The sequence below is a fragment of the Phascolarctos cinereus genome, unplaced genomic scaffold, assembly GCF_003287225.1.
Source record: "Phascolarctos cinereus isolate Bilbo 61053 unplaced genomic scaffold, phaCin_HiC Scaffold_726;HRSCAF=1367, whole genome shotgun sequence".
Taxonomy (NCBI): Eukaryota; Metazoa; Chordata; class Mammalia; order Diprotodontia; family Phascolarctidae; genus Phascolarctos; species Phascolarctos cinereus.
In genome coordinates this window covers 299115827-299131706 of record NW_027556098.1, presented here as the reverse complement: position 1 = coordinate 299131706, position 15880 = coordinate 299115827, and the positions used below count along the sequence as shown (strand labels likewise).

Genomic DNA, 15880 nt, shown 5'->3' with positions numbered 1-15880 from the left:
TCATAGAACAGAAAGACTGTCTAGGAAGAGAAAGTGATTAATGGCATCAAATACTGCAGAAGAGGTCAAGAAGGATGAGAGGAAACAAAAGATTATATTTGGCAAGTAACTTAGGAGTTAGAATTTCAGTTGAATTATGTGATTGAAGGGCAGATTATGAATAGTTGAGAAGTAAAGAGGAGAAATAAGGACAATGAGTGTAGATAGTTTTCTGGGAATTTGGCTGTGAAATTGTGGAGAGAGAGATTGATAACTAGAGGGGAAGGCGGGGTCAAGTAAGGGATTTTTAAGAATGATTCAAGGAATGAGACAAATTGGGAGGGATTGAAGGGGTACGTACATGCGCGCGTGCATGTGTGTGTGTGTGTGTGTGTATTTGTGAGAGACAGAGACAGACACTAGAGGCACATGAACATAGATGGGGAGGAGGAGATAATTATAATGGCAATCTGTCAAGAGAAAATGAGAAGGAATAGAATTGTTTGTACAAGTACAGGGATTAACCATGTGGAACAGACAGGCCATCTCTTCCTTAGAGTTTGGAATAAGGGAGGAGAAAATGGAAGATGGTGACAAGGAATTTTGAGATGTTGTGGAGCGATGTAGGAGGAGTTCAGGGTGAATTGTCTCTAGAGGGGTGGTGTGGGAGGCTGGGGGCTGCGATTTCGAACAGGTGCTATGTCAAGTTTCGGTAGAGAATCAGTTAAGAGAGGAATAATAGCATTGCCTTACAGCAATGGTAGCCTAGTTGAGACAGTAGATAGTAATATTTGACTGACATGAAGATCAGTTTGTTATTTTTTTCTCTCAATTGAATCCAATACTTCAGCATTTGAAGATAATTTGCATTTGGAATTGTGCTTAAAAAGTGATTAAATATTTCTATATGTATTAACCCAGATATCTCATTGTTGGCATGTACTTCAAAAAGGTAAAAGACAGAAAGTTCCCGTGTTCACCAAAGTATTCTTTGTAGAACTTTGTGTGTAGCAAAAAAATTAAAAACAAAAGTAGGTGCACTTTGATTGGGAAGTGACTAAACAGTGACACTTTGGGTAAGGGAGTTGAAGATGGATATATTTTAAATTAAATATAATATAAAATCAAAAGATACCAATTTAAAAATGAAAATAAATTGTAGTAACATTTCATTGTTATAATCTTTTTCCTCTCCCTAGGTTTACTTATGCTTGCCCAATTGTCAGTCGCTTACTGAAGGGCATTGCCTGATAGTCCCATTGCAGCACCACACAGCAGCTACTGTCTTGGATGAAGACATTTGGGAGGAAATTCAGGTTAGTTTTTATATCCTAGTTATAGCTATATAGCTTACTAAATGACTCCTTTAAAAATTGTAAAATCAGTTCAGAAAAGTAGACTTTATAATCATTTATCAGAATAGCTTTTTTGTGAATTTACAACTTATATATATTTTTAGCAGTATTTAATAATAATTTAATTATTAACTCCTGCACAGTGTAATGTAAAGAATGCTGGACACAGGAGAGACTTAAGTTCAACTCCTGCTCTCAACATTTGCTAATTATGTGATCATATCAATTAACCTCTTAAAGCTTTAGTTTTTAAGTGTCTAAAATAATACCAACAGAACCTGTCTTAAAGGTTTGTTATAAAGTTGTAAATGAGATAATGTGCAGCAATTTGTAAAACTTAAACACCATCTAAATGTCAGATATTATTACTATTGGATTTAGATAAGACAGGAAATCATCTAGTCAGCTCCGTCATTTTATAGATGAGGAAATTCAGGCCTACAGATGAAGTGTTTATTCTGGTGTCACACACTAAGTAATAGAGGTGGCCTTTTTTGCTTTCTATGAAATCATTTGTTATTAATTTGTTAAAAAAAAATATAACATTTATAAAATGAAGGAATGACAAACTCAGTGTTTTGTTCAGAAAAATGTGGATTTAGAGCATTATTTTTATATTTGATCAATATACATATAGTATCCATTTACTCATTACTTTTGCTGCTTTGTCTGTTTAAATCATTTTTCCTTCATAGTACTATTGTAGAAAGAAACGTGAATCATTAAGAGTCAACAGGCAGCTACATCATCACAAGATTTATGTGAAAACCATGTTTATTACAAGAGAAGTTGAACATGTATATGGAACCCAAAGGGTTCCTAGTTGTTACAGAAGTTTACATTTTTATAGTAGCAGGACAAAGGGAGGAAGGGATACAGGAAGGGTCATGACATGGGAGAGGAAATGATGCAACCACAGTGGGGAAAAAAAGACAAGACCACTTCTCACTGGGAAAAGCAAGGTGATGGCAAAATCCCTTGGGAACTGCTAGACTGTGAAGATGGGAGGAGTCCACTTATTTGCAAAGGACCCCAGCTGCACAAGCATTATCCCTCTGGCACAGACTGATTGGTGCCTCTCTTGCCTCCCAGGGACACATAGGAAGTCCAGCTTGGGGTGCACCAACAAATTATGTCAGCTCAGAGGGATCTTTGTCTTTGACACAGTCAGGGCCTCCTGCATGCTCTGGATCCAGTGTTTCTGGAAAATATGGCAACTCAAAAACTCAAAAAAAACCCCAAACCAAAACCAAGTTCAGGGGACCCCTTAACAACCCTTAATAAGAGTCAGTAGATGATATCACTAGCACTTAGGTCTAATTCTGGGCTCAGTTTTGCTACTGAAAATTTCTGTGTAACTTTAAATTAAGTTCTTATGCCTTTGTGCCCTAGCTTCCTCATCTATAAATTATGATAATAATTAGTACCTTGGGGAAGGTATGTTGGGAAGATAAATAATATGACATACTATTTCACTAATATGCGAATATGTTGTTTGTATGGTCACTTTCTGTAATTTATATTGACTCACATATAGTCACCAAATCCTTGGTTCATCTTCAAATCTACAAGCAAGGGGAAATGTGCTGAAGTAGGTAAGGGGGAAAATGTAAATGAGTATTTTCCTGTTTATGCATTAGGCTTTCTAGAAAACAAAAGTAGATGAAAAGTAATTGATTAGAAGAAAGAGATATTGTTAATAGAGAGACGTGCTGATCTGTGTTAAACTCTGTGGAAGAAAAACAATGCTCAGGTATTAATATTTAAATCCAGAGGGACATTTATGTCTATTAACTCTATTATAAAATTTCTAATTAATAAATTTGCATTTTATATTAAATGAAAAATGACCGCATTTGGAGTTTTAGCCTTTGACTGCAAGATGTTTCATTGCTGTGTGTTCTGAATACAGTTTTGTTCCCTAAGATACAGAAAATTTTAGGACAGTCCAGAAAGCCATAACGTACTTGTGATCATTGTTCAAAAATATAGTTGATGAAGAACAATTGTCTTAAAAAAATTAGGTCATAGATTTTGGGCTGGAAGTGACTTTAGAGACCATTGATGCCGGTCCCCTCATTTTACAAAGAAATTGATGTCTAGAGAGGTTACCACTAGTAAAAGTCTGAGGTAGGATTTGAGCCCAAGTCTAGTGCAGTATATATGTATGTAAAAAAAGTAAAATAGTCTCTGTCCTCATGAAGTTTTAATCCTTTGGGAAATGAGCCAGCAGGCATTCGTAAAGTGCTAGGAATTTTTATGCAAGGTGCAGCAATACCAAAAACAAAAGAAGCATCCTCTCATTTTTAAGATGCTTGGATTTTAACAGAGGAGTTGATAAGTACATATGTCATGTATACTATAAAATATTCAAAATAAAAACAAATAAACACAAAGTAGCTAAGTACGAATATATTTGAGAGCTGCATGGCTGCTGAGAGCCTTAGGCAAGGATTCACAATGTGGTTCTGGAGCTGCATCTTAAAAGGAGAGGAATTCTATGGGGCTGACATGAGGGAAGAGAGTATGTCAGGAGTGGATAGTCTAGGAGAAAGGAAATAAGAGTGCAATAACTGAGAGTGGGCAGGATAACTGTATGAAAGAGAATATGGTAATTGATAAATTGAAAATAGATGAATGAAGAGAACTTTTTTGTTAAGTGTGTACTGTCTGCCTGACTTTGTGCCAATAATAGGGATGCAGATATAAAAAGAAAGCCAGGATTTGCCCTCAAGGAGCTAACATTCTAATCAGGGAAGACAGCACTTAAAGTTGTAGGGGATTTTGGACTGGTAAATCCTAGGGAATGTGAGTGGAATCATAGGGCAATTGATTGATCTTTCCTAGAATGAATGTTGATTGGATTATTTTTCTTAGGGTTATAGAGAGGCAAGAATGGGGATTGGGGTTGGAATGACATTCATGTGATCTAACGACTATAGGTTGGTGGATCTGGGCAGTCTGAACTCTCACAAGGCAAGAAGACTGAGTCCCAGTGTGAACTTGGAAGAGCTAGCAGGGCACAGGTTGAAGATGGCTGGAGAACAGCAGCAGAAGGAAACTTAAAATGGTCTTCAGATATATTCATTTCATTTCATCAACTTTGTATTTAATATGTGCTTCTACTGTAAGCCTTAAGGGTACAGAGATGAAAAAATGATGAAGTTCTTACCTCCAAGTAATTTTAGTCTTGGGAGAGAAAAGTATTTATTTGAAGAATCATATTAGATAGATTCCACTGTTTTTCTTTAAGAAGGATTTTAGATTACGTATAATGTTAAAACCATGTAAAACATCATATAAAATTTTAAAAACTATAGAAATATGAGATTATTTTGATTTATGTGATATATGTTGCAGGACAATTAAAAGTATCATCGTAATAATAGGAGTAAAAAAGAAGCAAAGAAATAAATGTAAAGGGTACCTGGCATGACTAGTTACTATAGTTAAGCAATGAATTGAACCTTGAAATTACAGGAAGCTGAGGCAAAAAGGGAAAGAAAATTGGTTATAGAGTTGTCATTATCTGATAAGAAAGGTAAAAATAACCTGAAGAGACAGACTTTTTCTGGGCTCTCAACATTAAGAATTTTTGGTGTTAATCTTGTGTAGGAGAAATGGACTATGCATAATAGACAAATATCTATATATGCCTGAGAAGAGAAATCGGCAATAAAACATTTCTAAGACAGGAATCACAGCAGGCAAATTAGATTTGATGTAAACTTTGAAGATCTGTAGATGTTAGTATAGATCACTGTGCAAAGTATCTTCATTGAAGATTATAAATATGGTTAGCCCTCTGGAATTAGGTATTTTAGTCAGTGGCATGAGAATGAGTTAAATGACCTTGGAGTTTTTGCTCTACAATTCTGTGCACTTAAAAGAAAATACACATGGTAGCTATAGAATAGTAAGTCTAGAAGAGGGGAAAAAAAAAGTTAAAGTTATTTGAAGATAGAGAAAGAACATTGGGGGAGACATATACATATTTAAATGTTGCTTTATTTCTTTCTACTAGGGTGATTTTTAAAATAAATTTTCTTACTAGTTTTAAACTTCTGGTTTTCTCCTTCATAACATTGCCTTTTCGACCAAGGGCTTATTTTTGTTCCTGACTCTAAAAGAGACTGAAAGACACAGCATGGGTAAAATTGTTGCTGAGTTATTTCAAGACCTCATAATGACCCCCCAAAAAAAATCAAAAAGAGAAAAATTTTGTTATCTAAATGCTTGACAGCTGAATAGGAGACTCATGTACCCTTCTATTGAAAATGTGAGAATTGTAAGACTTGAAAAGAGACTCTGTACTAATCATTTCTGCATGCTGATATAGAGATTATAAAGTAGCAACAGAAAGGGAAATTTTGGCTGGACTTTATGGATATCAGTCTCTTATTGAAACTATTTGAGGTTTTCCATTGCCAGAATTAAAGGGCAGATTTTTTTTAAGGCACCCACAGCCAAGCAAGTAAAAGGATGTGAACAAATGGTTTTGATATGAAAATTTGGATTTTTTTCCAATAGTGGATGTTAGTGCCAGTAAGTAATTAAGGCAGATATGACTCAGTGTGAAAAGATTGCTTCATAGAATGACTTTGAAGCTTTCCTGGAGGATGGAGGGGTGGGGAACGAGATAAGTTATCTTTGAAGAAATAATGTGTCATAGGACCAAGTAATGGTTATATAGACATGTAAAAGGAACTTTAGAGGCAATCTTGTCCAGCCCCCACATTTTACTGAAGAGGAATTTGGGTCCAGAGAAGTTAAGTGGCTTGCCCCAGGGCACAAAGCTATGAAATTGCTGAGCTAAGATTTAAACCCAGGTTCTCTAACTCCAAATCCAACATTCTTTCCACACAGAAAAAAAAAGTAGGAATATGAAAAGTGTTTTGTTCTTATCCCTGGTACTTCCTATCATGACCCAATCACTTAATCTCTAAATGTGCTTTCTCATCTCTACTATAAAGATAACAATATTGGCCTTACACATTTCACAGAATCTTTGAGGCTAAGTGAAGATGATGTATATCACTTTATAGATTGTAACACTGATATGTTCAATAACAGCAGTAAAAAACAAACTTTTATTAAGTACTTGCTATGGACAAGGCATTTGTTAAGTGCCAAGGGTAAAATGACAAAAATGGAAGTCACTGTCATCCAGGGGCTCATCTTACATTCTATAGAGGATTATGAGATATAACATGTACACAGATAACATAAGACAAGGTAAATTGAAGGAGAGAATGCTGGCAATTGTAGCATAGGGCAAGGTTTTGTGTAGGAGGTGGTATATGAGCTGAGACTTGAAGGAAGCAAAGGATTCCAGGAAGCAGGTGTGGAGGGAGCAAATTCTAAATATAGGGAATAGACCTTGCAAAGGTATAGAGAGGGAGGGTGATATGAATTTAGGGAAAATCAAGTAGTCTAGTTTGATCATAGGTGGGATTATGGAAAGCCAGGTTGAAGAGTTTGTATTTTGTTCCAGGGGCAAGAACAATAGGGAAGTTTTAAAGAGGGATATATTTTAAGGAAAAAGAAATCCAATTTTAGACATACTGAGTTGAGTGATGGGAGGCTAGCTATATAAATTTAGGGGTTATGTTGATATAGCTAATAAATGAACATTATGGGAGTTAAAGAAGTCACCAAGAGTGAGAGTGTGGAGAGAAGAGGTCCCAGGCCAGGACAACATTTGGGATGCCCATACCAAGTGGAGGCCCAGGGGGTAGAGGGAATTGAATGATTATCCAGGAAAAAGATGTAGCTGACAGTGTTGTAAGTCGTTTGAGAGAGAGAAGGAAGAATGAAGGGTGGAAAAGACCATCAGATTTAGCTATTAAAATAAATTTAGTAATCTGAAGAGGGTAGTTGAGTAGGAAGATTGCAAGGAGTTAAGTGAGTAGGAAGTCAGGGAGGAAGGCAAAAAGGTAGATGACATTCAGAGTTTGACTCTGAAAGGAGAGCACAGGATAATAGCTTGAGGGGATGTTAGAATCAAGTGAAGATTTATATTTTATGGATGAAAGAAAACTTGGGTGTCTTTGTTGGCAGCATGGAAGGAGTCAGTACATAAAAAGAGAGAGTCAGTAGATAAAAAGAGATTGACAATGTGAGAAAGACTTCCAAGGAGTGTTGCCAATAAGATAGAGGCCTGAACATTTTCTCCAATCTTTAACAACCTCTTAAACCTCTTCAAAATATAGACTTTATGCAAAAGATAAAGCAGTTTCAGTTGTCTTCACTATCCACCCTAACTAGGTAACAACTCAGAAATTAATCTTAATCCCTAACTTGCTCATTTGGCACCTTATTGCCTTCCTTGAAAGCAGGTGTGCACCAGTAGACCCACACGCTTACAACAGAACATAACTCTAACATTTCCCAACTTGAACAGGGAAAATCAAAAGGCAAAAGCTCACTCTAACTGGGACAGCAGTGGGGTAGTGCTCTGTGCCACAACAGAGCTCAGTCATGGAATAAAGGTACAGAGGGAACTAGGGTAGGACATGTATATGTAGTCCTTCACACACTGAGGGAAAGAGCATAGCATTCAACTGGGGCCAGTTTTGTTCCCTGATAAGTCACTTGGGAAAGAGACTAAGGCCTTTGAAGTATGAATTGCCCAGTATGAAAAGAGGCTTTGGGGCTCATCTCCCCTAGGGAAACTAAAATCAAAGGGGAAGGAGTAAGAAAGTGAGTAATAGGGAAAATAAGGAGAAAACAACTGAAATGACCAAAGATTTCAGGTAGAAGAAAATTCATTTAAAAACCTTGAGAATAAGCAGATAAACCCACAGGCAAGATGTATATAGAAGGAAATAAGTCTTCCAGGTCAGCTAAAAGAATCTAGGCATCTGAATAAATATAACACAAAGGACATTGAATTGACCCCTGATGAGGTAGAAAAACCTTGTAGACTTTGAGGAGAACATGAAACCAGAGCAAGAATGTTCCTGAATGGTTTAAAAGAGAAAGAAGAATTTTGGAAACAGAATTTAAGGCCTTCATAGCAGAAGTAATTAGCAGGGTAGAAAACTTGAATTTGTAGGGGCAAGTCTCACCAAAGAAACAAAAGAGAGAATAGCTGCTTGGGAATTCAGATACATGAAAGTAATGGAAGTAAAAGACAGTTTGGAAGAAGAGAAGCAAAAAACAATGATGTTAAAAGAGAACATGATATTCATACAAGCAAAACATTAACTGTGAAGACAGGATAAATAAAAGCAACTTATAGGTCCTCCAGAAAAACATGACAAGTCAGAAAACCCGAATAGCATAATTCAAGAAATAATACAAGAAAACTGTCCAGAGCTTACGAACATAGAAACCAAAGTGCCAATCAAAAGAATCAACAGATTCTTTTGGGAAAAAAAAATCCTATGTTGCAGACTCCAAAATACAGTAGTTAAATTCTACTCTAAACAGTAATCTAAAAAAAAAAATAAAAATAAGTAAAAATTCTTCAGGTGACCAAGAGAAAGACCTTCATATATAAAGGAATAGAAATTTGAAAACAGAAGTCTAGTCTTTATCTACCAGAAATCATAGAAGGGTATGAAATAAGGTGTTAAAAGAGTAAAGTAGCTTAATATGCAACCCAAGGTGAAATACCCTGCAAGCCTGAGCCTAACCATTAATAAAGAAAAGTGGATATTCAGTAAAAAAAAGAAGCATTCAAAGCATTTCTGGAAAACCAGACCTGAACAAATTATTTGTTTTTCAGATAGTCCAGACAACAAGAATACAAGAAGAGTAAACAAATATAGCAACCAAAGATAACAATAACAAAGTAATCAGAGAGACCATTAAGAAAATTCTTGGTAAAAGTATACAAGTAGATAAGAGTGAGAGCAGAAGGTAAATAGAAGTTGTGAGGGAGACGTATGTTTGAAATATCGTGGACTAAACCTCACATCACCTTACCTGTGGGTGTTCTTGTGAGACTCAACTAAAGAAGGGGAAGGAAGGGAAAGAAGATAGAGGAGATTATATGATATACCCTAATTAAGTCAAAAGAACTCCTTTAATCTCTCAGGAAAAAGAGAACCTATAGGAAAATGTTTGAGGAAATGAAAGAAGGGTTTGAAACAAGGGGAAAGAAAGGGGAAAACCTTATTTCAGTAGTGTGAGGAGAGTACCACTGACAAGCTGCTATGGAGGTATCTGCAGGGATTTGGTACTTAGAGAAACCACTCATCCTGTCTTAAGAGAAGAGGAATTAGAGCCTTTGGAGACTACTGATAGCCAAAAGAGTAGGAGGCCATGAATACAAGGAAGAGACTTCATGGCAAATGGGAGGAAAATTACTAAATGGAGAGCAAAGGAAAATTCTTTCCATGGGCCAGTGTCTTCTCTATTATTGTTATCTGCAGAAACTCGTGTTTCTTAAGAGTGAGAAAAGTGGAGCCATAGAACAAGATTTGCAAGGCAATAACATAGAAACTGTTTTGAAGAAACATACCTTAGAAGTTTTAATTCCATGAGTAATTCAGAAATGAAAGAAGGAATAAATAGGTATAAGGGCCATGAATCAAAGAATGAAAGTCTAGAAAAGTAAAGAAGGGAAGCTAAATAATGACAAGAATGAGAGAAAGAAATCTTTTTTTAGAAAAGGTTCAGAAAGTGAAATTTTAAAAACTTAACTACCAAAACAAGTTGATGAAATGTCAACTTAACTGAGAAAGAAAATGGAGGGGAAGAATTAAAACAAAAAACTAGGCTAAAGGAAGAAATATAAAAAAGGGCAGGTGGTGCTTGAAGGTGAGAGGAAGAGAACCATTTGGCATTAGGATACTTTAGATTAACCTAAAATAACTGAAGACACAAAGTACTGTTATTTTCAGAGGAAGATGGAGGAAAACATCCTAATTTGAGAGAAAAGTATTAGAAACAAATGAAGGAAAATATAAACCCAAGGATGAAATAATACAATAAAATGAAAGCGTGGCAAATTAGATAAAACAAAACTCCACAATCTGTTCCTTAAACACAATTAAAAATCAAAGCCATACAAAGAATCAAAATGAAAAGGTGTGCTATACATCAGGGAAATGCAAAAAAGCAATAGTTCCAATCACTCAATCAGATAAAGCAAAAACAAACATTCACAGTATAAAAAGGCATAAGCAAGGAAACTTATGCTGAAAGGAACCATGGAATCAAAATAATGCCAGTATTAAGCTTATGTGATCCAAATATCTTAGGGAATAAACTACAAGAATACATAGTAACATAAAAGTAATAATAGGGTGCTTGAATATCTCTTTCTCAATTTTGGGTAAGTCTTTTGGAATGATAAACAAAAATGAAAAATGAAAATATAAGATTGAATAAATTACTGGAGAATCTAGAACCAAAAAACTTATGGCATCTTCTAAATGGGACTGCTAAAGAATATAATACTTTCTCAACACCACAGGGAACTTTTAAAAATAATTAATGTATTTATTTTTAGTTTTCAACATTCACTTCCACAAGATTTTGAGTTTTAAATTTTCTCTGCTCTCCCTCTCCCTACCCCAAGATGGTGTGCATTCTGAATACCCCTTCCTCTAATCTGCCCTCCCTTCCATCTTTCCCTCTTCCCCTTCCCTTATCCCCTTCCCTTTCTATTTTCCTATAGGGAAGGGTAGATTTCTGTACCCCATTGCCTGTATATCTTATTTCCCAGTTGCATGTGAAAACAATTTTCAACATTTGTTTTTAAAACTTTGGGTTCCAAACTCTTCATTATAGAGATTAGGAAATGGAGGCCCAGAGAGATTTAATCGAAACTTCACAGAACAAATCCCCTTAATAAAAGGATTTGTATTGTAAAACTTTGACTCAGTCAAAAGGCTGCACCCAAGGCCCTAGAAGGTCACATGTGCCTCAAGGCCGCAGGTTCCCCATATATGAAATAGATGAACATCAGTTGGGGCATGACTAAGCAATAATGGAGTATTACTGTTCTGTCAGAAATAATGAACGTGATGAATACAGAGAAGCATGAAAAGACCTATGTGAACTGATGCAGATTGAAAGTAACTAGAACCAAGAAAAACAATATACATAGTGATGACAGCAATGAAAATGAAAACCACCATGAAAAAAATGGAAACATCAGTGTTTCAAAATTATAAAGAACAAGTATGGTTTGGAAGAAAAGATGTAAAAAGATACCTGCTACTCACTGCCCTCTGTTTTCAGAGATAGGAGGTCCACAATGTGCATGTATGTTCAGATATTTTCATTATATTGATATGTTATGCTAATTAACCCTCCATTTTATATTTTGTCATTAAGAAATATTTTCAAAAATATGGGATGGCTTTCTGGGAAGGGCAAGAGTAGGATTACTGGGAAATACTATGGCGATGTCAAAAAACAAAAGACATCAATTAAAACTTATTTTCAAAAAATGGAAGTGAGAAAAAGGGTATAGTTGTCAAGGCAGCCAGTTCCTGGATGAGAGAGGAAGAGTGGCCTTGGCAAAGAAAAAGATGATCTTTTTATCAAAGACTGGATCAGAGAAGGAAAAAATGGAGGATGATGTATAGGTCCTTTGAAGCGTGGCTTTAGGGGAAAGATGGAATTCATGATGGATGGTTTTGTTTTCTCAGCAAAGTAGCTAAGAACCTCTGTTGAGAGGGAGGAGTTGATGCAGGTGTGTAAAAGAAGAAATTTGTAGTAGCTACTTTGGAAAGAGTGAGAGAGAATAAGAGAACAATAAAGTGATTACTGTGTAATAGTGAAGGCCTAGCTGGAATTAGGTAACACAGATTTGTAGTGGACCCAGTCTGCACAATTATAATGCTTCCTCCATCAGTATTTAGCAACATACAAATTGGAGCAGGAATGCAGATGGTAGGATAATGCATGACTGATAGATGACAAGAAGGACAAGAGTGGTGGTATAAGAGGGAAAGAGTGGTAGTGTGTAGTTGAACTGATCAATCACATGGTCAAGACTGTGAAGGGAAGAAGATGAGATCAGTTCGGGGGTAATGGACTGGAAGAACAGAAAGGGAAAAAGGGACCAGAAACAACTGTAAAACAACAAAAGAAACACTCAAGACACAAAACCAGGAAGAAGAGAATAAGTCCAAAACTTCTACAAGCAGTGCCTTAGAAGAAAATACAGCTTGCCCACCAACTCGGCTAGAATACCGGGAAGATATGAATCAAGAGTTTAAAAAAATTTATAAATGGGATGAGAGTGTTTGAGGGAAAAAATTTGGAAAAGAAATGAGAATTGTGGAAGAAAGAATTGGAAAAGATACAAAACCTTGCCCAAGTAACAAACTCCCTGGTGAAAATTGAATGGATCAAATAAAAGTCAAGACTACATGAACTATTGAAGAAATATTAAAACAAAGTCAAAAGGCTGACAAAATAGAAGAAAATAGAAGTATTTCATAACAAAAACAGCTAACCTGAAAAACAGATTGAGGAGAAAAAATTTTTAGAATGATTGGACCATCTGAATGCCGTTGCCAAAAAAAAAAAAAGAGCCTAGACACCCTATTTCAAGAAGTCTTATAAGTCTTATAAGAAAACTGCCCAGATCTCTTAGAACCAGAGGGTGATGAAACCTCTGATAGAAAACTTTAGGAGCATCATAGCCAAAATTCTGTTCAAAGAAAAAGGCTGTCTAAGCAAGTAGCCAAAAAAAGAAGGAATTCAAGTATTGAGAAGATGCAGTCAGGATTTAGCAGTTACTGCTATAAAGGAGTAGAGAACTTATACTTTTTCACTAATTTATTCATTTCTCATTGGGTCCACTTCATCTCCAGCCTTATAAGATCCTATCATCCCTTTATTTGAAATCATGGCACAAACTCCATATCTTGTTCTTAAGCACTACTTTTGGTTCAGTCTTCCATTTTCCCCGATCTACCTTTTTCCTTCTGAGGCCCTTGATTTCAGTCAACAACACTGATGAAAACTACATCTGTACCCTCAAGGTATTAGGACTTTATAATTACTAATAATATTTTCTAGATATGTATTTTTTATATTATAGTGATTATAATGATGACTATATTATAATGATCTTTTAGGTTTGTTTTTCTGTTTAAAAATGCATTGTTCTTTATCCTTTTTTCCATACATTTGACTTGTAGGAAGTTAAGAAGAAAACAGTCCATTTTTTGTCTTGGTGTATTATAATGATCTTTTAGGTTTGTTTTTCTGTTTAAAAATGCATTGTTCTTTATCCTTTTTTCCATACATTTGACTTGTAGGAAGTTAAGAAGAAAACAGTCCATTTTTTGTCTTGGTGTCTGATTTCTTTGATGTTGGAACTCCTTCCGTCAATCCAGATCATCAGTTACTCTGTAATTTATTATGGTCTGAACTGTCTGTGGCACTGAAAGGTTATATGACTTGTCAGTGGTCACAAAGGGCAGGACTATTAAAAGTGGAACTTGAATCTAGTTTTTGCTGATTAAAAGGCTGTCTCTGCATCCACTGTGACACTCTCCCTTTCTTCCCATAGTAATAGACTATTACTTTTAAACACAGATACCTTCATTCAAATGACTGATGAAACAGCATAGTTTTAGAAATGTTTGAAATAACAATTATACAAAAAAAATTTTAATTGGAGTTGGAAAATTCTATTTTTCATTTGGAGCTTCGTGAATAATCGAGTGGCATGCTTAGACTTGTGCCTTAGGAAGATTATTTTGGCAGCTGTGTGAAAGATGGATTGGAAAGAGGAGAGACAGAAAGCGGTGAGACCATTTCAGAGGCTGTAATGATAGTCCAGGCAGGAGGTGATGAGCACCTTGAAATAAGGCATTGCCCTTTCAGTGGAGAGACAGGGGTGGATAGATGCCAAGATATCATGGAAATAGAATTGACAAGGTTTAGCAACTGTTTGAGGGCTGTGTCTTCTAAAGCTATTAAAAAGAAGACCTAATGAGTCTTAATTTTTATTTTGCATCAACATATAACCAGAGTTTTCATTCAACATACTATATTATTTCTAGAGGACAATGGAAAAGTTTTCAAATGAAATTTTTATTGATAACTTTTGTTTTTACATCACTTAGATTTCTCCCTTGTGGACTTCTCTTTCACTGCTCCCAGACAGCCATCCCTTACAACAGAGATTTTTTTTTTAAATAGAGGAATAAGAGAAAATTTTCAGCAAAAGCAATCAACACATTGAAGAGAATTTGACATTATATGCAATGTTCCACATTCACGGACTCCAACCTCTGCAAATGAACCAGGGGGAAGTGTCTCTCTTATCTTTCTTTAGGGTCAAACTTGTTCTTTATAATTTCACATTTGGTTTCAGTTTTTTGGTGGTTAATGTTCTTCCCATTTACATTTTACAAATTTTACAAATTTATAGATTACATTTACAAATTTTATTGTTTTCTTACCTGTGTTTATTTCTCTTTGAATCAATTCATGCAAGTCTTATCATGTTTCTCTGTCTTCGTCATGCTCCCCCAGCATGTAATATTACATTATATTCATATTCCACAATTTGATTAGTTAGTTATTCCTTGATTAATAGACATCTACTTGTTCTAACTCATTGCCACCACAAAAATGTGTTACTATAAATATTTTGATGTCCGTGGTACCAGTTCTTCTTGTCTCTGAGCTTTTTTGGGTATATAGAGCAATAAAAAAGTAAAGCTGAAATTGTGAGTCTAATAATAAATGAGAGAGACCTTGGGGGTTTAATAAAAGTGATCAAGTATCAATAATAGTGGGAAGGGAAAATATCCCCAATATATGAACTAGAAACTTTTCCAGTTAATTTGACCAATAATGGTGTTGGAGTGATCATATAACAAAGGGCACTATCCCATAACTGACTTCTTCATATTTTATTTAAAATATTTTTTTCATCTTAAGAAAGTGAGATGTAGGAGACAAGTCAAATATAGTGAATAGAGGCCTGGCCTTGGAGCCAGGAAGACTTGGAGTTAAGTCTGGCCATGACACATCCTGGTTTCAAGACCTTGATCAGGTTACTTAACCTTTCAGTGCCCTAAGCCACTCTCTAAGACTATAAATTGGTTCTAGATAAGGTTCTGTTTGTATTGGTAGACAGTTTCCTCCCTGGGGGCTCCCTATACCAATGAAATCAGACCCAGAAAAAAAGCATGATATGTACATACACATGTGTGTGTATGTCTGTGTTTGTGTACATTTATGTGTACTTTATTTTTAAAAATAATTTTGAATTTTTTATTTAAATAGATTTGCTAAAAATGAATGTTGAATACTTAGCCAGGAGAGAGGCAGCACTGTGTAGTAGAACCATCACTGACCTTGGTGTTAGAAGACCTGGGTTTTAATTCTAATTCTTTGACTTAACATTTGTGTGATGATGACCAAATTAACCTCTTTAAGCTTTAGTTTGATGAAAGATCAAAGAGATTATGTGAGATAATCATTATGGCCTCTTGCACTCCTAAAACCCATACTTCCTATTTTTCTTTAATACTTTAAGGAGTTATTATTTCATCAATATGTGTACTACTTCTGTTGATACACATTATGACTTCCCTTATATTTAGTGAGTAGGC

General features: G+C 35.4%; 1 protein-coding gene across 1 annotated transcript in view; it reads left to right on the top strand.

The window, feature by feature from the left end:
- CWF19L2 (CWF19 like cell cycle control factor 2) overlaps positions 1–15880 on the top strand; it is a 119792-nt gene that overhangs the window by 81289 nt on the left and 22623 nt on the right. Inside the window, exon 14 of the mRNA XM_020996131.2 lies at positions 1179–1295. Within this exon, the coding sequence (XP_020851790.1) occupies positions 1179–1295 (117 nt within the window). The remainder of the gene's footprint in view (positions 1–1178; positions 1296–15880) is intronic.